Consider the following 20,701-nt stretch of genomic DNA (forward strand, 5'->3'; position numbering starts at 1 on the left):
CTAAGTGCCCGCACACGTCTTCATCTTCTTTGTCAAATAGTCTACCCTACACCTGAGTGAGGAATCCCTGCGGTTGGGCAGCAACTTCTTAATCCCTCGTACATCTCGATCGCGCAAGAGGTGGTTCTGGCCACAGGAAGAAGAGGAGTGGAGAGTGTTGATGGCGTCAATAGTGGTTCAGCTGAACCTAGCATCTGACACGACAGCAGCGGTGTCTACTGTGAAGGATACTCACAATGATGATTTCGTCTTCTTCTGCCGATTCAATGGATGAGTGTCATCATGTGAGCTCGACATCTGACACATTTCTCACGGATACTCGTCCTCAACAGCCTCACTACCACGCCCTCACCTTTCGTGAACGCCTGCTGTGAGCGAGCCTTCTTGCTAGGACTCTCAGAGCCACTCCTCTGCAGTGCGCTCATGCTTGGAGTCGACTTATGCTTGACGAGGGCCGACTCTGCTTTGATCTCTGTCTTGACTGTACTTGCTGAGGCGGTGATTGCGTCATCGCCCTGCTCGACGGGGCGTTTGGACGGCATTCCGACCAGGTAAGCTCACTAGGAACAGAAGTCTTGCCTGCAGGACGTGCGAGATGTCCACAGTGGTGTCCTTGTTCAGTTTGTAGTGAAGATGTAGAACAAAGGAGGTGGCTATCCACTCTGATACGCTGCGGAGTGGATATCGTATGAATCTGAGAGAGCAGGCGAGGGAAAGGGATCTCAGTGTGATCATCCACCCCCTTCAGGGCCGATGCTATCTTGCTCTGGCGAGTGGACACTGACGTCAGCACGAGGAGACTGCCATGGTGCGAAGAGCTCTGATTGCTATGTACACATTTGCCTGCGCTAGGATACATGGGAAGCGGTGCCTGAGATGCGTCATACAGTGTGCCAATTCCCTCGCTCTCCATCTGTGCCTTGCTCATCACCATCTCCGTGCCTGATGAGATCCTTGCTACCACGGACCCTTGCCTCCAGCAACCCGATCGAGGAAGTACGCCAGTCGAGTCTCCTTGTCGAAAGCAGCCGCGCCTCCGAATCTCAACACTGTAGCAGGAGCTCTCACTGCGTAGGACAGTAGTCGTGTTCCCCCTTCCCCTCCACCGTGACTACCTCCGTCATTTTCTGAAGATGAGGCCGGCAACGCGGCGACGGGCGAGGCGCAGCAAGAGGCCAGACCGGCAGCTACAGTCGCGAGGGCGGAGCGATCTGCCTCCAAGTACCCAGAGGGGATGCGCTCGCCCATCTCTCCCTGTCCAATAGGTGCGAAGAGATAACGATGGGCAACGGGGCCGGCGTGAGCAGACTGTGTTCTGGCGGTAGTGCCATTGCTGCCGTTGCTGTTGAGAATTGCCGCTGAAGCACTGCTGCCACCAGCGGGCTTCCAGCCAAAGAGCGACCATACACAGTCTGCCAATTCACCCTCGAAGGTGGCCGACTGGTCCCGGTCTGAGCGCTCTGTCCAGACATCGCGTGTCTCCCTTGGCCAGCCACCAGAGACGAGGGGGTGATTGAGCGCTTGCTTGTCCGCACCACTCGAATTGGCACCTTCCGATTTCTCAATGGCGCTATACCTCGCTCGTCTCCACCACGGGAGATCTTCTGCTCTCGGCGCATTGCGATCGCTCCAGGACAGCTGCAACTTGGCAAAAGCGCCCACTCCCCACTCGCGGAGCATCGCTGCCTCGGAAGTCTCGTCATCGAAGATTGAGAGAGGTGAGGCTTGAGCAGATACACCTAAGGACGACTGATTGCCCGCTCCTCTGGGGGGCGCGGCAAAAGGACGGCCTGTATAGGAGAAAGAAGACTGTGTGGGAGCCTCAATGAAAGACGATGATGTGCGAGATAGCGTGAGTTCCTGTAAGAAGTGACGTAGACGCCCAGCTACGATTGAGGCTGGCCGAAGAGCGAAGCGGCGGGTGTCGTACCGTACTGTGAAGGCAGGCACTGCGTGAGACCGGGGCATGACATGACTCGGCTCGCAACCGCTACTCACGCTGAATCAATCCTACGCTCTGCCGATCTGCTGCCGGCTGCCCGCTCTCATTGCTTCCCCCCACAACGACATACCTTGCCTGAGCATCAATGAGCGACCCAGGACTAGTACTGCCAGCTCTCAAAGGCTCTAGCAGACTGAATGGCGGTTCCACTCCTGCTGCTTCCGACTGCGGGTCTGTTGCTACGATGTGCAGTCTCTTGAGCCGCTTTCTTACCCCAGCTAATTCGACTCTGCCTTCTTCACGAGAGAAGGCCGAGGTCGAGAATGTAAAGTCTTCTTCGAGAGAGGTGGTATTGCCTTGGTATACGATGCTGAGTTCAGAGGGGCTGACGGAGTGTAAAGAGGGAGATAGATAGCAGTACTCGCTTGCTCCGAGGGAGACAATGTCCACGTTGGGGAAGAGGCGAAGCAGGCTACCCAGTTTGACGTCTGGCCGATCGAGAGCCAGCCGACGCTGCTGTCTGGTGGACCAAGTGTCATCAGCGAGCGGGGATAGTAGCGGTATCACTCGCTCACATAGCTGCGACATCTTCTCGCCGAAATTGTCGAAAGACAGCGGCGCTTTCTTGCCGAGGGTGGGAGGCTCGGTATCCATGAAGAAGCTCTGGACGCTTAGACCCGGGTGACATGTACTGAGACCCGTCCGATCTGGGGGCTCATCAGGCTCTGAATGGAATGGCAAAGAGACAGCACGAAGGTTTGGCTTCTGATTGAGATGCCGCTGCATGGACTCTGCCTCGTTTGCCGCCTCGCCAGCGACTAGCAATCTGATGGTCACTGCCAGTAGGTCATCCTCTGATCTGCCTCTCGCCTCCAATACGGTAGCCCAGAGCTTGAGCAGAGCCGAGAAGGAGTCGATGACGATACATCGCCAACGATGAGCTGCTGTAGCGCGACAGACGGCGCGCGAGACATGAGCGAGAGCGTGAGCCGTGGCCTGATCCTCTGTAGCCGCGGTGAGGAGTATGCGAAGGACTAGCTCGACGGGAAGGTGAGCGCCGGGATGAAGGGCGGTAGCATTCGGCGAGCTTGGAGTGACGCTGGCGTCCATGTTCACCTTCGCTCCTCCTTCAGCGGCCCCGGCCTGTGCCTGCATAGGCTTCTAGGATCTGATCCTCGACCGGCGATGCTGACGATGCTGCAGATTGGCGACCATGCCACCTTGTAGCCTTTGGGGATACGGAAGCCGGGGGCCAGGCCGGCGGAGCGGGGCGGAGCGGAAGGGCGTGCATGCAGCCGAGCCACTCCACCCTGTCGCATCTCGCGTCTCCCGTTCCGTCTGGCGCCGTTCGCCACTGGCAGGCAACCAAGGGTACCACTCGGACAGATACTTCACCCCATACACCCTTGTCCCTCATTCACCATCTCCTATCAATCTCATCATCAATCTCACATTACCCCCCTCGCTCATTCACACCAACAAGCACAAGGCGCGACTCGCCTCACCCTCTGTAGCCTGCGTCACCTTAGCCATTCCCCCTGAATCCCCAGTCTTTCAGAGGCACCAAATAGCACCACTGCCACTCCCCCTTTCCGCCTACAGTCTCAGCATTGCATAGACGAACACGCAGCTACTCATTCATGTCCTCCTCTAGCCTCAGCGATGTGAGTTCTGGACATAAGCAGGGAAGTCTGCCATCGTCAGTCGCTGATACCTTTGCACATTACTATCCCTGCCCTTCACAGATCGACGACGTTCTGGACGCCGAAGATACAATGGACGAAGATAGCGACGCATTCTACGCAGACGACGATGAAGAAGAAGACGCGGAGTCAGATGTCATGCTCGGTGGAGATGCCGATGACGATGAAGCAGGGTTCGACGCTGCTGGCGACGAAGCGTTCTCTCATGATACGTCTGGAAAGGGCAAGCGCAAGGCTCACGAAGTCGAGTTCACATGCCTAGATCTGGCTGCTCTGCAGCAGCAACAGAAGAAGGAGGTGGACCATGTAGCAGGCATGTTCGTCGTCAGAGTGAGTAGAATTGGCGGGATCCAGTCCTCTTCTGTGGAAGCTTATGCCTCCTTCCCTTCCCTTCTTTTGCTTCCTCCAGGATACCGACGCAGCCATCCTGCTGCGCCACTTTGGTTGGAACAAGGAGCGACTCATCGAACGCTACATGGACGACCCTGATGCTGTCAAAATAGAGGCAGGTGTAATCGATGATCCTACTCGGCCTCGTCTACTGCCATCGGCGGACTTCACCTGTTCGATTTGCTACCTATCCTCGGAGGATGAGAATAGCGGGCGCATGGAGACTCTCGCCTTGGGTTGTGGTCACCGCTTTTGTAGCGACTGCTACCGGCATTACATAGAGCAGAAGGTCAAGGAGGAAGGCGAGAGCAGGAGGGTGCAGTGCATGCAGGAGAAATGCAAGCTGGTTGTGGACGAGAAGACGGTGAAGATGCTGGTGGCCCCAGCCATTTACGAAAAGTGAGTCGATATCAGAGCGACCCAGATCGTCAAAGCGTCGTATGATCGCTGACCCTCGCTGCTCTTTGCGATCCCCTGCAGGTACAAGGATCTCCTCGATCGAACCTACGTCGATGACTCGCAGCTGTTCCGTTGGTGCCCTGCGCCCAATTGCCAAAATGCGATCGAGTGTCACGTGTCCAGCAAGAAGCTCAAGACGGTGGTACCTTCAGTACGTTGCGATTGTGGGAATGCCTTCTGCTTTGGTTGTGGGCAAGCTGCGCATGCGCCAGCTATCTGTCCCGTCGTCAAGCTCTGGATCAAGAAGTGTGAGGACGACTCGGAAACTGCAAATTGGATCCAGGCCAATACCAAGGAATGTCCAGAGTGCGCCTCGACAATCGAGAAGAACGGTGGCTGCAATCACATGACGTGCAAGAGATGCAGATACGAGTGGTGCTGGGTCTGCGAGGGGAAGTGGAGCGATCATGGTACTAGCTGGTTCAATTGCAACCGGTTCGATGAGAAGAATGTGGCCAATAGCAAGGACAACCAGGCCAAGAGCAGGGCCAGCTTGGAGAGATACCTTCACGTGAGTCGCCGTGAGAAAGGGAAAGGACGAACGTGAGACAGTGGACACTGACACTTCCTTGCTGGTAACCCCCTCGACAGTACTTCAACCGTTTTGCTAATCATGAACAATCAGCAAAGTTAGACCGCGATCTCTATTCCAAGACGGAAAAGAAGATGGAGAAGCTGCAGCATACGACCAATCTGACCTGGATCGAGGTGCAATTCCTCAAGAAGGCTGTGGACACCTTGACCGAGTGCAGGATGACCTTGAAGTGGACCTACTGCATGGCCTTCTACTTGAAGCGCAACAACATGACAGAATTGTTCGAAGACAATCAGCGAGATCTGGAGAGCGCTACAGAGAATCTCAGCGAACAGTTGGAGGCTGAGATCGAGCCTGAGACAATCCCAACTCTGAGACAGAAGGTGACCGACTTGACGGTCTACGTCTCTCGTAGGCGCGAGATTCTGCTGAGTGACACAGCGCAAGGCTTCGAGGAGGGTCGCTGGGAGTGGAACCAATCCTTCTAAGAGGGCGCTACTCTAAGCGCATTCAGCATTTGGGATTCACCAAGTGCCAAAGCGTATGTCTCTGAGCGAGACCGGATGTTGGTCACCTGACATCACCTTTGTACCATTCTGACCATAGAGCGATTCGTCCTCCCTACCTGTGTATTGTCCTCACCCTCCCCCAGCCCCGTCATCTGTACATTCTAGAGTCATCCAGTCCCTCTCCTTTCACATCTGCTCGCCACCTCAAGCACACATGTCATGGCCGACAACCGTCCGTCCTTGCGTCCCTCCATACATGCGTAGTCACCCCTATTTGTGATCCCCTACGTGCATCGATTGAGTGAGTGAGTGAGTGAGCAGTGCTTGTCTACATCGACGACGATCACAAGTGGAGGGACGGACACCCAACCACGGAAGCGCCACCTCTTTCCACTCTCTGTTTCCTTGCTGTTGCAACTCCTTTGCCCTGCTCCCCCTCTTCCCTAAGTAAAGCCGAGGGAGCAGGATCAGCAAGTATGGCCAACTCGATCTGTTCCTCATCAGGAGGAAGAGATCCACTGCTCCATCTCATTGGTCATCCGCTACCGGCTTGTATAGACTCGCCTTGCACGAGTGGGAACTTGTTGAGCGGGAGTACGAATGGTGTTGCAGGTGCAGAGGGCACAGATGGAACAGCAGGGAGCACAATCGACCTCTTTCTCCTCTCGCTTCAAAAGCCCATTCTCCTCTTTCTCTTTCCCGGAGTAGGAGCAGGAGCAGTACAAGGTGATACACCATCGCTGTCGTCTTCTTCGTCTTCTAATTGCAAGTCCAACCTACCAGCGCGAGCCTGCGTCTCGCACCTACTCTCCGTGCAGCGCTGCCTTGCCTCCCTTCGAGCTGCCGAACGAAAGACGACGGGTGGAGAGCTGGAGATTTTTGGGATGAGTACAGCGCCTCTGCGAGAGTTGGAGGAGTGGAAGGAGAGGCTGGGAGTTGAGGTGAGTTCCGCTCGGAAGACGAGGAGAGGGGAAGAGAAGAGAGAGACTGAATCCCGCCCTTTGTGCTCAACTCACCAACTCGGTGTGGTGAATAGTTCCACCTCTTGTCAGACTCCTCCCTGCGTTTTACACAGGCACTTGAGCTGCCTCTACTTGCTTCATCGACTTCCTCGGCCTTGCCTTCCTCCCCTGCCCAGTCTCCATCAGCGCCACGGCCGCTACTACAGCGTCTCACCCTCCTCTTGCGAGAGGGGCAGGTGGTGGGCAAGGACCTCCTGCCGAACGAGGATGAGGCGGCCCGGGCTGGGGAGAGGGCAATGCGCTTACTGGAGCCTCACACATACGAGGAGGAGAGTGCGGTATAGACTGAGGCATTTCCGAGGGGGAGAGACCTGCTGAAGGCAAGTCCGGGTCAGGCAAGGGGGGAGGATGTGTGGGCAAGTGTGGTGACAGGGACTCGAAACCTCTTCTGCCCTCGCTCGCTATACAGTGTATACCCAGCTCTGCGAGCAATTTTCAACCACATCATCTTCCTAGCCGAGCCCTACAAAGGTCTTCCACACCTGCAAGCAGACCGACCAACGGACGGACCGACCGACCGCTCTACCCCTCGAGCGAGTGGTCGCGCGTAAGAGTACGAGTACGAGCAAAAGAAGCACACCTTTTGGGAAACGAAAAAGTCGGAATTCATATAGTGTACGATAGCGTTGCTATTGATACAAGGGACACCTTTTCACGTGCGGGAGAAGAAGAGGGGGCGTGGGTAAGGGAGAGAGGGGAGAAGTAAAGACGTACCGACGAGATATGCAGCGAAGGGATAGGTCATGACAGTGAGAGTAAAAGGGAGGTCAGAGGACGAAGGCGCGGGGCGCTCTGCGCTCTGCGCTCTGAAGGTGTCCGTGTCTGTTTCCGTCGTCCCAAGGGTCCGTCTACCTCATTAAAGCGATGGTCCCTAGCAATAGTAGTAAAGGGGACCCCCCTCTGAATGTCTTGGTGTGGGCTTCTAGTACGTGTCCAGATCGTAAATGAAGCATTTGTGAGGCTAAGTGTGTAGGGCAGGCTCGAAGCTTGACGACTCTGTGCTTGAGGTGAGGGACATCATGACTAGCCTAGGCCGCCAAAGGCGTAGTCTCCCCTCCATCATCTTCCTCCGCCTTCTCCTTCTCACCATCCGCCATCTCATCATCTTCCCCCTCTTCATCCAATTCCAAATTAGGAGGTTCTTCCTCGGGAGGCGTAATCGTCTCTGTAATTGCCAACTTCCGAGCTTCCGATGAGCCATCGGCAGCATTGAACAATTCCTGTTGCAAATCTCTTCCCATGCCAGCTTGATTTCGCGAGGAGCGCCGCATTAATCCACCAGGTCTCGATGGTCTCGAATTGGGCGAAGCGGCGGAAGCGGCCGAGGCTTGGCTACCGCTACGTGAACGGGAGCCACTTTTTCGATCTGACATCTTAGAACTCGATGGTCCGCTACTCATGCCCGACGAGGACTGAAAGGTGACCATGGCTGAGGAAGAGGCCGAACTTGCGGGGCCGTGGTGGGAGTGAGCTCGTGGCGAGGGTGCAGGACGTTTGGCATACCGTCTCGCCTCTGTGCTCGGCACTCCCTCATGAGAGCCTCGACGTGGTAGCAATGCTGCCGCTAGCGCAGCCGTGTTCGCCGTACCGCTCCTCTCAAGAGCGCCTAGCAGACCCTTGACCACCGACTGTGTCGAGCCGCTCTCCACTTGCGAGGGCGAGTCCAAAGCGGCTGCTTCTTGCATGAGAGTCTCTATGTGGTGATCCTCGCTTGTCGCGGGAGCGCTAGGCGAAGGTCCAGGTGATACAGGTGGGAAGTAGTCACCTTGTTGAGATGTACTTGGACGTTTCAGATTCGACGACTTCCCCGATTGACTGCCTTTGGACGAGGCTACGCTGGCTCTTCTTCCCGCGTCTTGCCCACTGGCCGTTGACCAGCTGCTTCCTGACACGACCATCTTCGCCGTGGTGAGGTCTGCGATTCCGTCATCGCTGAGGCTGAAGGAAGACCTCCGCGACCCGGGGTCACTTGTCTTTTGCCCCACTGCACCTGTTTGAGGGGTGGCTAGGTACTTGGAGAGGGCTTGACGAGCCGAGGCATCGAACAACCACCTCGTGAGCATCGACTCCAATGCAGCCCGCTTCACTGGCTTCGACAGGTAGTCATTCATACCCGCCGCCAGGGCTCGTTCGCGATCACCCTTGATTGCCGACGCGGTCAATGCGATCACTGGCAATGCCCGCACCTCTGGGTTTTGCGATCGACGAAGACGAGTGGTAGCCTCGTATCCATCGCACTCTGGCATCATGCAGTCCATAAGGCACTTTAGAGATGAAGGAGAACATTAAAGGATCGTCAGAGATGAGACTCGGGGACCCTCTCGCGCGCCGGTATGCTACTCACCAAGTCGTACGGATTCTTCTCGAGCTCCTCCAAAGCAGCGTACCCATTTTCGGCCGTTCTCGCATTGAAGCCAATCTTCTTCAGAGTCTTCAATGCGATCTGAGCATTGATAGCATTGTCTTCTGCCACCAAGATCCAGATGTCCTGTCTCTCTCTCTGGAGAGGATCACTGCTGACACCGAGTGTGGAGACTTTGCCCTCAGCAGCCATGTCATTTTCTGTACCGTGAATCGACTGATGAGCCTTCTGGAAGGGGATGCTGAACCAAGCACGGGAGCCCACGCCTTCCTCCGATTCGAGCCCAATCTGGCCTTGCATCAACTCGACGAGATTCTTGCAGATGGTGAGACCTAAGCCAGTCCCTCCAAAGCGCCTGGCGGTGGAAGGATCAGCTTGGCTGAAGGGCTGGAAAAGACGCTTCAATGCCGAGGAAGAGATACCGCATCCTGTGTCCTGCACATCGAAACGGACAGTGATAGTGTTGAGCTCTTCAGCCACCTCCTTGACAACGAGGCTGATCGAGCCACTTTCTGTGAACTTGATGGCATTGGTGAGCAGGTTCGTCAATACCTGCCGGACACGTCCGGCATCTCCCAGTAGCAGTCCCTGATGTTGCAGATCGCACTCCTCGCTAAATGCCAGACCCTTCTTTGCGGTAGCAAACGACAGCATCTTGATGGTGTCTCGACAGACGAGGTTCAGTGAGAAGGGCGTCTTCTCGATGTCAAGCTTTCCGATCTCGACCTTTGAGAAGTCCAATACGTCGTTGATGACGGTGAGCAGAGCATCTGCAGACCTCTGAATGTTCTCAGTGAGGTCTCGAGCCTCAGCTGTAAGATACTTGGTGTCGAGAAGCAGCTCGCTCAAACCAATGACACCGGCAATGGGAGTCCTGATCTCGTGCGACATATTGGCCAGGAATTCTGACTTCAGTCGACTGGCCTCCTTGGCTGCACTTTCAGCCGCTTTCGATTTGGCTCGGTCCCTCAGAGACTGCTCCATCTGTTCCTGGGCACGCTTGCGGTCGGTAATGTCCATACTAGCACCGACAACACCAATGACCGTACCCATTCCGTCCATGTTGGAATCACCATCCTCGCTGCGAATTGGCGAGTACTGAGTCCGGAACCAGCGTCCTTCAATCTCAGATTCGTCGACGCAGGACTCGCCCGCCAGTGCACGCTCGATGAAAAGTCTCGGCGCTTCTCCCCAAATAGCGTAGATTGGCTGTCCCAGCATGCTTCGGTTGTGTCTGCGATTATTACTGCGTGCAGCACTTCTCGATTGCGTCGTTTGAGATAGCGTGGTAGCACTTGGAGAACGAGCGCCGGTATCATCGCTGTGGCCATCGAATTCGGACAATTGCATTTGGTGCCTGCCGCGTGGGAGATGTAGTCCGTCGTTTCCATTCCCGTTTCCAGATCCCGAACCCGAGCCGGAACCAGAACCGTCATTCTCAGATCCACCTGGCGTCGAGGGCCCACCTATGAGCTTCAATTGCTTGACTCCAGGGCCCTCTGCAACGGTGATGATGCCTTCAGTGTTGACTGCCCAAAGAGTCATCGCAGCGTGATTGATGACATTCTCCAGACGATCCTGACTCTGTCTGCTGGCCGCTAGAGCTTCGACGGTATCGTTGATGTCGGTACAGGTACCGAACCATTTGGTGATGGCGCCGGTATCAGGATCGCGAACGGGTAGTGCTCGTCCTAGATGCCAGCGATACACTCCATCCTTGCGCCGGCATCGGTACTCTACGCTGTAGAGCTCTCCGGTGCGCAGGGAATGTGACCATCGACGGCTCGTCTCGGGAATATCCTCCGGATGGAAGATGCCAGCCCATCCAATACCCAAGCACTGCTCGGGAGTAGCTCCGGTGTAGTCGTACTGAGGTGCAAGTCGTAGGAACTCCGTCAGCATTACAGACTTACCCTACGACAACGTTCTCTAGCGGCAAACTCACCCAAGTCTGGTTGAACCACTCGTGATACCCATTGGGGTCAGTCACCCATACCAATTGGGACAGCCTCTCACAGACCATCTGAAAGTACTCCTGACCTTCCTTCTTGATGGCTTGCTTTCTCGACTCGATCTCATCGGTGATGTCCTGAATCTGGATCATGCCACCAATGTGCTCACCGAAACCACCAGCATCGCGAATCGGCTGACCCTCTACTCTCAAGACCCTCCGTATTCCCGTATCGGTGGCCACACAGCCAACGTTGACTGGCGGCGGCCTTTCGCCCAGAACGGCTGCTCTGTAGATGGGGAACTTATGAGGAGGGAAAGGTTCCGAAAAGTCTTCGGAGAAGCAATTCATTGTACTTGTTAGCCAAGACAGATCCACTGCGGGCTCCTCGGCTTGAGCGTCGGGCACTACCTTTGCCGCCTCCTCTGCTTGAGCTTTGACGTCCTTCTCTTTCTTCTGATAATACTTGAGCGTCTCGTCACAAGCCAGATTACGAATGACAGTATTGCCATCCCGCGAGAGCGCCATGATTGGCGTGTCCAGAGTGTGTAGAATGGAATCTCTCAACACATCAGCAGTGCACATTCTGGCATCGGAAGGACTGCCTCTCCGCTCTCGCGTCTGCACAGGAGACAGCGAGATGGTGTAGTAAGCTTCGTGCAAGAGGTGGCTAGTCGTAGCTGGCATGCGCGACCCAGCAAACCGTCCCTTTCTTGCGGCTCCGGCAATTGCTCCATCGATAGACTGATGATGCTCATAGGTGGGTGTAGTCTGTGGTGACACTCCATAGGGAGACGTGGGCGATGTCGGACTCATCGCCGGGCTTATTTCTTCGCCAGAAATGCCAAAGACATCTTGTCCCGAGGGCGGATCGACGAACATCTGGTCCGTTGGGTACCAAGCGGATATGGAGCACTCCACTGCAAAGACGTCACCATTCTGGTGCTCTCCTGTCTCTGAAACTCCATTAGTGAACGTGAGCCGCGTGAAGATGGGAAGTGACCAGGTCTTGGAAGAGCTTGTCTGTGCAGCATCATTCAGAGCCTGCGTGAAACCTTGCCGAAACGTGGGCAGGACCCAATCGTGAAGATGATGCCCTACGCTGCCTTGGGCGTTTGTATCCAACAAGGCTTCAGCTGGGCGATTGAGCATGCGAATGTACCGGTTGTGATCCAACACCACCAGGGCAACGGGAGCAAAGTAAATTGCCCGAAGGGACTCATCAAGGTCCATCATGGCTGGTTGATTGGACTTTGTGAAGGGCTCTAGGGGTGGTCCAGAAGAGATTGAAGGTCCAGAGGATACGGATCCTGCTGCTGATTTTGCCTCGTTTTCTTTGCTGATAGATGCTTGACGATCAAGCCTCTGGGCCAGACTGACGGGGGATGTGTGAGGGCGAGGAGCAGGAGGCGTGGAATCGCTGCGATTTAGCAGTACCGCCTTTCGGATGTTGGCAGATAGGCCCTGGCTGTTGAACGTTGGTGTCGCTCTAGAGCTGTCTGAGTGATGAGGGAATCTTGGGCGAGTGGGGACCGCAGAAGACGACGAAGAAGAGGCGTTTGATCGAGGCGGCGAAAGCGTCGCTTCGGCACCAACAGCTGGCAAGGGTACCAGGGGCGGTCGTTGAGTCTGGAGGGTGAAAGCGTGATCAAAGATCGGGCGGCCTGCGGGAGGGCTGGGAGGTGCGGACTTGGGCGAGCCTTCGCCTGAAGTCTGGGAGAGTACCGACTCGTCAGAAGAGGCAATGTGCTCCCGCAATTGCCGCTTGGCGCTGCGAGCTCCCGATTGACGTTCAACTTCTGTCTCCTCGTCGGTTTCCACAGAGGGCGAGGAGGCCAAGGACTTGACAGATGATCGCCGGCGCGAGAATGCTAGAGATGTTCCCTCAGGCTCCGTGGAGGAAGCGTCAAGAGGAGGGACAGATGATCTGAGTACCGCTGGGGAGACCTCTGGAGACTGACGCTTCTTCGACTCCGAGGTGAGTGGAGACAGTTTGGCGTCGGTCTACCGCCGAAGACGCGACGGTATGCGGAAGAAAGGGGAAAGGGACCTGATAGCTCTTCGGAGGCGATTCCAGTTGGCGTGCTTTGCGCCTTCCGAGTATGGTATTTGGTTGATGAGTGATGGGGTGATGGGAGTGTGAAGCTCTACCGCGGAAAGGAGAGTCGAGGAGAAGGAGGCAGCCTAAGCGGAACAGAGGGGGGAAAGTAGTTGGTGTACAGACGGTGCTGAGGCTGCGAGTCTAGTATGGACGGACGAAAGCGAGTCGTGGACAAGACCAAGAGAGGAGAGTAAGGAGGTGGTGGTCTGGAGGAAGGCGGAGTGAGGATGAGGAACAGGGGGAAGCAACACTGAGCCACGAAGCCTTTACAATTCGACGAGGATGGCAAAGGCGCGATGTGCTGCTGCTGCTGCTGCTGCTGCTGCTGCGAGGAAGGCCATGCCGACGGGCGGGGCAGCGGGTGTGGGAGCAAGGAGCAAGCCGCGCACACAGGAGCACAATTCCCCGCGTCACCCGCCCGGATCGGCACTGGCCCACTCCCCTGTCGCCCGCCCGCCCCCGATTAGCCACGCCTCCCGCCTCGAGTCCAGACGCCGACGCCACGCGACCATCGGGACATCGGAGCTGCCTCCTCCGCAAAATGGCCTGCCGCATCCTCTGGCCGCACAATCAAGCGATTCCCAGCGTCACTCGGGCGAGAGATCGAGAAAGGTGTCGCAGCAGCAGCATCACAAGATGGCTCCACGATACATCGACGGACAGAGATCGCAATACCACGATCACATGACCGAGGTCGCAGCCACCCTACTTCCAACCGCTTTCAGAGGTGCCTACAATAAGCTTCACGCGCAGAACTGGTAAGGCTTGCGGTGACATTGGTCTTTCAAACGAAGGAACTTCGCCGCAGGATACATTGAGCGGCTCATTGTCGATCCTTCGGGGACAAATATAGAGAATAGCCTAGCTCCATGTCAATTCAAAGCCGGCGACATTCCGTCTTGACCGACGTTCAGCCTTCAGCCAAGCTCATGTAGTCTGGGGAGTGCAGCCACGACTTTGGAGAGTTCTTTCAATCGGATGGTGCTATTGCAAATGCAGAAGAAGAAACATGGTATCATAGATCCAGAAACAAAGTGCCGCTCACAATTGACTGCCATACTCGCCATCAGAGGCCGCCCCCTCTCTCTCTGTACCGCCCCAGCGATCCACAACCGCAGAGGAAGTCTCGCCTCCACAATCCTCCTCCTCTTCATCATCATCGTAGACAATCTTCCGCACCGTCACCTTTACACGCTTCCAAGATGGGGAAGGAGGTGCATCACCGCTTCTTGCATTGCCGTGTCTGTCCAGCTGATAGTCCTTTGCGACCAGGTTGCTCTTCCAAGGTGCAGAGGCGGAGGCCGAAGATGCTGCGCTGGAAGCAGGACCAGCAAAGAGGTTCTTCCTCCAGCGCACTCCTTTACCGACCATACGCTTCTTGACGCGCAACGGCGTGCTGTACGTCTCTTCTTCACCAGCACCGAGACGATGATGAGCCATCTCAGTCTCCCAACCTCGGAAGTCAGGATCCCTCCAAACGCCCACTCCTCCCCTCTCTGCATCACGTCGCTCTGCCTCTGAACTCTCACTCATCCTCGACTCCTGTGACTCTCTCGCACGCTTCCGAGCCCGAACAGCACGAGCCTCGTCCGCTCGGCCCTTCTCCATAGGTGGAGCTCCTTCGGCAAGACTACTCTTCCTGATCTTACTCGAGGGGGAAGGTGGACGAGCACCTTCAATGCGAATGGTCACGACCGATAGCTTGGCGAGGTGGATTTCGTTGCGGCGAGAATTGCGCGTCGTGAGAGTCGCCAGGGCCGCAGAGGAGATGGGTACAGAGGGTACCACGTCATTGACCTTGGCTCGAGAAGCGCAGGCAGGTGGAGCGGTCCCCACAGCAGGCGGATTGCTCGCACTGCGGTTGGTAGCGGTCGTGCGGACCGGAGCCGCTACAAGCGGATTGGAGATGCTACGATGCCCGATGTCCTTCTCCTTGACCACAACAGCTGCATCCTCTTTTGCGCTCGAGGTATCGAGGGCAGGAGAGGGCACAGTATCGGAGAGGATTTCAGATGGTGGGAGGGGAGCTGCTGAAGACGAAGAGGGTGCAGCTTCGCCTGTCCTGCTAGCTTTTCTGCTGCTACCCGATGCAACGCGCAAGCTCTTGGCGCCATGACTTGACGACGAAGGCTTACGATATGTCGCCATCATCGGTCGCTCCGTGACGGGAGGTATGCTATCGCCAAGCACTCGCGCCGTCTTATCAGGGGATGAGCTCAGAGCGGCGTCGGAGCGAGCACCTCCTTCGAGGTCCGAGTCCGTCCTTGCAGACGAAGTACTGCTCATGAGCACCCTCGGCCTGACAATTGGGGCAGCCTTGGCTTCAAGAGGTGCATGTGTAGCCTCTTTGGATCCAGCAAGCACTCGCCTGGCCCTGCCACTGCCGGCTGTCATAACACTCGCCTTGACCGGCGAAGGAGGGGCCGCAGGACCGGCTTCGCCTTCCGGTTCCGGTACCACAGTCGAGGCGACCGTACCCCGAGCCAGAGCCGGGGAAGGCAACGTGCTCTTTCCAATTGACCACTGTGCACTAGCGTCGGCCGTGCTTCCCTTCAGCCAGTCAGCAGTCTTGTGGGTGAAGGACGACAGTTGACTCGTCCCTTGCATTTTCCTCAGCGCACTGATAGGCTGCGTGCGCTTGACCGGAGACGGACCACTGCTCGAAGCTGCCGAAGCTGTAGGAGCCGCACTGATCGGAGCCACGCGGGGGTCTTTGAGGGTCCTCTCTTTGCTGGGTCCATTCAAAGAACCGTTGGACGAGCCGATCGAATCTGCAGCTGATGGAGGCCGGGACAAGGGATTCGCGGGAGCAGCAGATTTGGCAGCAGCCTTCTTCTGGAACGGATTGCTTGAACTCATTTGAGCAGATGCATGGCTCGGCACGCTCGGGCGAGCGAGCTGGCTAGACGTAGCGCCTGAAGACTGAGCCGATTGTGCTCGAGCAGTCGGAATGGACGTCGGAGCTCTGATGCTGCCTACAGAGGTGGGCTTGGCAATGCGACTGTTGCCACTAGCCAGCTTTGGTAGTCGGGAGGCTGAAGTGGCTGACGAAGTCGTCTTGGCGGACACGGAAGGAGGTTGGCTCGCGTCCTTCTCCGCTTTAGACAAGCCCGGTTTCTTGAACCCTTGGGCTACATCAGAGGTCGAAGCACTCTGTACGCTGGTTTCTGCAGCCTTGTGCTCAAGCTTGCTAGGCTCCGACGTTTCAAGAGAATCGTCGGGCTTACGCACTGGCGAGCCCAGGGGAGCAATGGTGCTCGAGGTCGGCTCAGCCTTCTGTGGACTCGGTACTGTGACTCGCATGGGAGGTTTGCGGGGCGACTTGGTCGGCGAAGCAATAAGCATTGCGTCACGAATGTCCATCATGCGCCGCATGTGAGGAGAGATTTGGTGATCAACCTCCTCCGTTGCCCGAGATGGCGATTCAAGCCCTGCAGAGAATTGTGGAAGGTTGAGCTCTACATTCCCACCTTCCTTGACGAAAGGGCTAAGCTCAATATCTCTACGGGTGTGAGAGATGTTAGAGTTCCGCTCTCCGAGTGGGGTGCCCGACAGTGAAAGCGGCATAGGCGATGCCCTCAGGGACTTAAGAGAGTCGTTGGCTGGGCTTTGTCCGTAGTGGGCACCCAGTGCAAAGCTCTGCTGAGCACGCTTCGCGGCTGATGCGAGCACATTCTCATCATACCGTCTTCGGAAACTCAAACCCACGCCCGGTGAGTCCATCATAAACGACGCAGACGACGTGTCGTGGGCATTGAGTGTTGGCGTAGCCGGAGCTGGAGAGGCAGCTACGGCCAACATGGCGGTTGGGCTTGACGATCTTTGTGTTTCCGGGACTTCGCCTCGAAGTTGCTCTTGGTCAGCCGTTGGCAGTTCAGGCTCCTCGCGATTGTTCTCTGCGCCCAAAGCTGCTTCGACTCCGTCATGTGCCTCTTCCTGCTGTTCCGCGTCTTCTGAAAGCCCAACTCCAACGAGCTCTCTGGTGGAGTCGTCTACAGAGGGCGCCGCTTCTGCCAATAGGCGTTCGGCTACATCGAAAGCCAGCGTCTCGTCTGCCGTTGTCAAGACTGGCACATCGGCTGCCGCACACTTTGCGTCATCCTGCGAGATAGGGCTCTCATTCCCCTTGACTACATCTGCTGCTGCCGAAGGCGCCTGTGCGACTTGATTGCCCGACGCTTCCAACGCGGCGAGAGGCTCTAGGCCTAGAGCAGTAGCCGACTCTTCACCGCTGGCGCCTTGCCCGCTCGTCCCTTCAACGACGCCTGCCACGGAGCTGTCCTCTCCGCTCTCTTCTAGCGCTAAGTTGTCTTGCTGTGGCGGTTGCGGTAGATCGCTGAAATCTAGTGTGGGCAATGATTCTTGTTGCGCATTTTGGAAAGCAAGAAGAATCGTCTCCTTAGCCTCCTCTTCCACCACGGCCTCTTCAATCTCCTCTTCCAGCCTGTCGAATGCCAGGGTCTGATCCATCACGTCCGGAATGTAGAGATGCGAGGTCGGGACGTACAGCTTGTCAATGGCTGTCAATGCTGCACTTGGAGCATCCACGTGGTGGTCCTCAGAGTTGACTGTGACTGCCTCTTCAATAGCAGGTAACTCAAGAGGGCCTGCTTCTTCAGGAACTGTCTCGTCTGATGCGCTGGCGACCGAATGATCTTCAGGAGCGTCGGCGTCGTATTGCGCCTCGTCGGTCTGTAGGGCTTCTTCCTTCTGATTGGGGACATTTGTGATGTCCTTCAAGGCTTCAGGGAGTGCAGCAAGGCCATCATCTTCGACGGGAAGCTCTTCACTAGTGAGCTCCGCTGCCTCTTCTTGACTGGTTGCGTCTTGTGTATGCAGTTCTTGATCGTCGAAGGCTGGCTCATCCTCCTGTCTCGTAGAGACTTCTGCACCCTCTGCAGCCTCTGCCCCGTCGGGATGAGCAAATTCCTCCATCTCCGACGTAAGCACGTCCAGCTGAGACTCTTGAGCCTGCTCGACCTCTGAGACCTCTGGCTCTACCTCTTTTGCCTCTGACTCTTGAACGCCTAATGCAACCAATGCAGGAGGAGCTCCCTGTACCAGTGCGAGAGTCTCTTCGTCCTCGGCAACAACTGCTGCGAAAGAGGCTTCTTCCTCGACATTAGGTTGCTGTCCACATGCGCCGTCAATCGGTGCATCAGAGAGAGATTCTTGGTCTAGCTCCGGCTCGTCGGTCTGTTGCAGATCCAGCTCATCGCTTTTGCCCATCTCCAGCTCGTCACTCTGCCGCAAATGGTCATCTGCGATGCTGTTTTGCTGAGTGCGCACTGGCGTGAGAATCGGCGAGGGCTCTTGTTCGTCGAGACGGTCGCCTCCTTCCATCGCTGCATCCGCTCCTTCCATCGCCATACCGTGAGCAGCCGCTTCAGCAGCAGCCTTCTCCTCTCTGAAAGCCCGAGCAGCATCCTCGACCTCTTCAAGCGTGAGTGTCTTCCTCCTAGCCAAATCAAGACTATCTCTCCTCAGAACTCTCCTCTCCCTCACTCTTCTCGAATAGCGTCTTCGCTGCTCCTGCTCATCTTTGCTGGGAGTACCAAAGAAGACGGGTGTGCGAGACCTGGCGCGAGTCGTACGTGTGCTGGTCGTCATGTCCTCGCCAGGCTCGTCATCTCGATCTGAAGAGGAACCCTCGGAGGCGGAATCCGATAGGTCTGGTGATGAGACTACGGAGGCGGCCGTGTCCGTCTCGATGTCCGAGAGGGCCGTACTGGCGCTTGCACTGGAGCTCGGCCGATTGTCTTCGCTTGAAAGCAGAGCACATCTTGTAAATGGTGAGCTGAGGCGAGGGGGTGAGCCGAGCGAGGAAAAGGATGCCGCAGGTTGAGAGGATGAGGAGGCTACTGGTTCCAGGATCGCCTCTTCCAGCAAAGGCTCGCCGGCGGTATGTTCTACGCCCTGCTGCTGCTCCTCTTCCTCCTCCTCTATTGGTTCGTCACAAGACTCGTCGATCGACTCTTCCTCTGCATCCCGAGAGGGTGGAGCGGCCACAGGCTTCGGCTGGATCTCCTGCCTCAAGAGGGCTGGTCCCTTGAGATTGAGCGTGTACGAGGGTCCTCTACTGGCATGAGTTTCACGCAAAGCAGTAGGAGGTTTAATGCCAATGGATGGCTTTCTCTCTGTCCCCTCGAGCTGGAATTGTGATGCGGCTGGGGTTAAGGTTGCATTGCTCACTTGTCTCACGGTTGGCCGAAAGGGCTGCCGTGTTGATGCTGGGCGTATTGGGATGAGAGAAGCGGTGGGCCTGTCCTTGAAAGCAGGCTTGGATATAGCAGAGTGAGACGAACCTGCAGACGAGGACGAGGACGAGGAGGGTCCGGGTATGCTGTTGTTGACATGGGTATTGGTGTTTGAGCTTCCTCTAGTGGATCCGGATCGCGTCTTGCGAGGAGAGATGATCGTGGTCATCGTGAGGCAGGCGATGGTAGCTCGCTGCTGCCGTGTATGGACAGGCTAGCAGCTGAGACGGAGCAGGGTATGAAGCCGTGGGTGGTATGGTGGGTATGAACGAGGAAAGTGGCCCCAGTGAGCGGCGGGAAGAGGCGTGTGTGCATTGGACAAAACACGGACCGGTGTTGCTCTCGACCCCGACGCCTCGAGCCAAGATCAACCCCGTGACTGTGCGCCCGCCACTCATCGGAACGGAAGCGCGAGGTGGGGCGCATGGCCCTGCCGTGGATCCACTCGCGTGCGTTTGTCTCCTGCCCTTCCTTCCTTCCGAGGGCAGGAAGCGATCTCAGCTACCACTCACCATCAGACTGCAGCGCACTTCTCAACGATACCAGATCGCCGCTGCTCGTGTCTTCCTCTCTCCCTCCCCATCCGCACATTTCATTTGGTTGAAGTCGTAGCAGACCGACCTATTTCCTGCTTCAAAACCTTGGTCCTTGCGACTGCCGCTCGCTCCCTCGCTCGGCCATCCACTACCGGATCCACCGGAACAGACCAGAATCCTCCGAATCAGCTGATCGAGACAGCAGATACCAGACGTTGGAGCCTCTACCAAATACATAGCCAGCATGAAGCTCGTCAGGTGAGTCCAAGATGTGGACAGGAGCATTTTGAGGAAAGCGAGAATTGTTTGGCAGTACTTGCTGGGAGTGCAGAGCTTGACGGGGAGCGGATGTGGCTAGGGAAGGAACGCAGATCAATTACGAATGGGTGATGCTGATATTCATAACCCTACTCATGAACTTACTCATCGATTCCAGATTTTTGATGAAGCTCAACAATGAGAGCGTGACAATTGAGCTCAAGAATGGATCCATCGTGCATGGCACAGTGACAGGTGCGTTCAGGTCGACAGAAACAAATACGAAGGCACATGCTGCTTGTGCAGGATGAGGCAAAGCTCTCTTTCTGACCCATCTCTCCCTGTCTCTTTTCTTCCATCCTGTAGGCGTCGACCAACAAATGAACACCCACCTCAAGACGGTCAAGCTGACCATGCGCAACCGCGAGCCCGTCTCCCTCGACACCCTTTCCATCCGGGGCAACAATGTCCGCTACTGGATCCTACCGGATTCGTTGCCATTGGATATGCTATTGGTGGATGACGCGCCCAAGGTCAAGGGAAAGAGGAAGCCTAGGGAGGAGAAGGCCAGAGGTGGGAGGGGTGGAGGGATGCGTGGGAGGGGAGGCCCGCGGGGACGCGGTAGAGGGAGGGGATTCTAGAGTGATGACGTGGAGATGGTGCGAAGAGGATTACT

General features: G+C 56.4%; 7 protein-coding genes across 7 annotated transcripts; 3 read left to right on the plus strand and 4 right to left on the minus strand.

Annotated features, from left to right (window-relative positions):
• Positions 1-592, minus strand: BCV69DRAFT_310881 (hypothetical protein; the record flags this gene model as incomplete). The annotated part of the gene is made up of 3 exons (XM_025494823.1): positions 353-592; positions 236-255; positions 1-126 (listed from the first exon to the last, which is right to left on the minus strand). Exons 1-3 carry the CDS (start codon positions 540-542, stop codon positions 1-3), a joined length of 336 nt encoding a protein of 111 aa, XP_025350584.1. The 5' UTR covers positions 543-592.
• Positions 593-780: 188 nt separating this feature from the next.
• On the minus strand, positions 781-3,176 carry BCV69DRAFT_119029 (hypothetical protein). Its single transcript, XM_025489140.1, has 2 exons — positions 1,999-3,176; positions 781-1,934 (listed from the first exon to the last, which is right to left on the minus strand). The coding sequence occupies exons 1-2, from the start codon at positions 3,095-3,097 to the stop codon at positions 958-960; spliced, it is 2,076 nt and encodes a 691-aa protein (XP_025350585.1). The 5' UTR covers positions 3,098-3,176; the 3' UTR covers positions 781-957.
• A 141-nt stretch (positions 3,177-3,317) lies between these two features.
• On the plus strand, positions 3,318-5,996 carry BCV69DRAFT_281042 (putative ariadne-1 protein). Its single transcript, XM_025491837.1, has 5 exons — positions 3,318-3,606; positions 3,688-3,975; positions 4,055-4,434; positions 4,516-5,005; positions 5,086-5,996. The coding sequence occupies exons 2-5, from the start codon at positions 3,718-3,720 to the stop codon at positions 5,515-5,517; spliced, it is 1,560 nt and encodes a 519-aa protein (XP_025350586.1). The 5' UTR covers positions 3,318-3,606; positions 3,688-3,717; the 3' UTR covers positions 5,518-5,996.
• Positions 5,807-7,051, plus strand: BCV69DRAFT_281043 (hypothetical protein). The gene is made up of 2 exons (XM_025491838.1): positions 5,807-6,479; positions 6,575-7,051. Exons 1-2 carry the CDS (start codon positions 6,015-6,017, stop codon positions 6,842-6,844), a joined length of 735 nt encoding a protein of 244 aa, XP_025350587.1. The 5' UTR covers positions 5,807-6,014; the 3' UTR covers positions 6,845-7,051.
• Positions 7,052-7,240: 189 nt separating this feature from the next.
• Positions 7,241-12,133, minus strand: BCV69DRAFT_256628 (hypothetical protein). The gene is made up of 4 exons (XM_025490602.1): positions 11,655-12,133; positions 10,868-11,585; positions 8,905-10,791; positions 7,241-8,824 (listed from the first exon to the last, which is right to left on the minus strand). The coding sequence occupies exons 1-4, from the start codon at positions 12,107-12,109 to the stop codon at positions 7,589-7,591; spliced, it is 4,296 nt and encodes a 1,431-aa protein (XP_025350588.1). The 5' UTR covers positions 12,110-12,133; the 3' UTR covers positions 7,241-7,588.
• A 1,405-nt stretch (positions 12,134-13,538) lies between these two features.
• Positions 13,539-17,456, minus strand: BCV69DRAFT_281046 (hypothetical protein). The gene has a single exon (XM_025491839.1). The coding sequence runs from the start codon at positions 17,442-17,444 to the stop codon at positions 14,016-14,018; it is 3,429 nt and encodes a 1,142-aa protein (XP_025350589.1). The 5' UTR covers positions 17,445-17,456; the 3' UTR covers positions 13,539-14,015.
• Positions 17,457-19,830: 2,374 nt separating this feature from the next.
• On the plus strand, positions 19,831-20,696 carry BCV69DRAFT_281048 (Sm-like ribonucleo protein). Its single transcript, XM_025491840.1, has 2 exons — positions 19,831-20,280; positions 20,392-20,696. Exons 1-2 carry the CDS (start codon positions 20,181-20,183, stop codon positions 20,664-20,666), a joined length of 375 nt encoding a protein of 124 aa, XP_025350590.1. The 5' UTR covers positions 19,831-20,180; the 3' UTR covers positions 20,667-20,696.
• Positions 20,697-20,701: the final 5 nt, after the last annotated feature.

Source organism: Pseudomicrostroma glucosiphilum, assembly GCF_003144135.1.
Source record: "Pseudomicrostroma glucosiphilum strain MCA 4718 unplaced genomic scaffold BCV69scaffold_2, whole genome shotgun sequence".
NCBI classification, from domain to species: Eukaryota; Fungi; Basidiomycota; class Exobasidiomycetes; order Microstromatales; family Microstromataceae; genus Microstroma; species Microstroma glucosiphilum.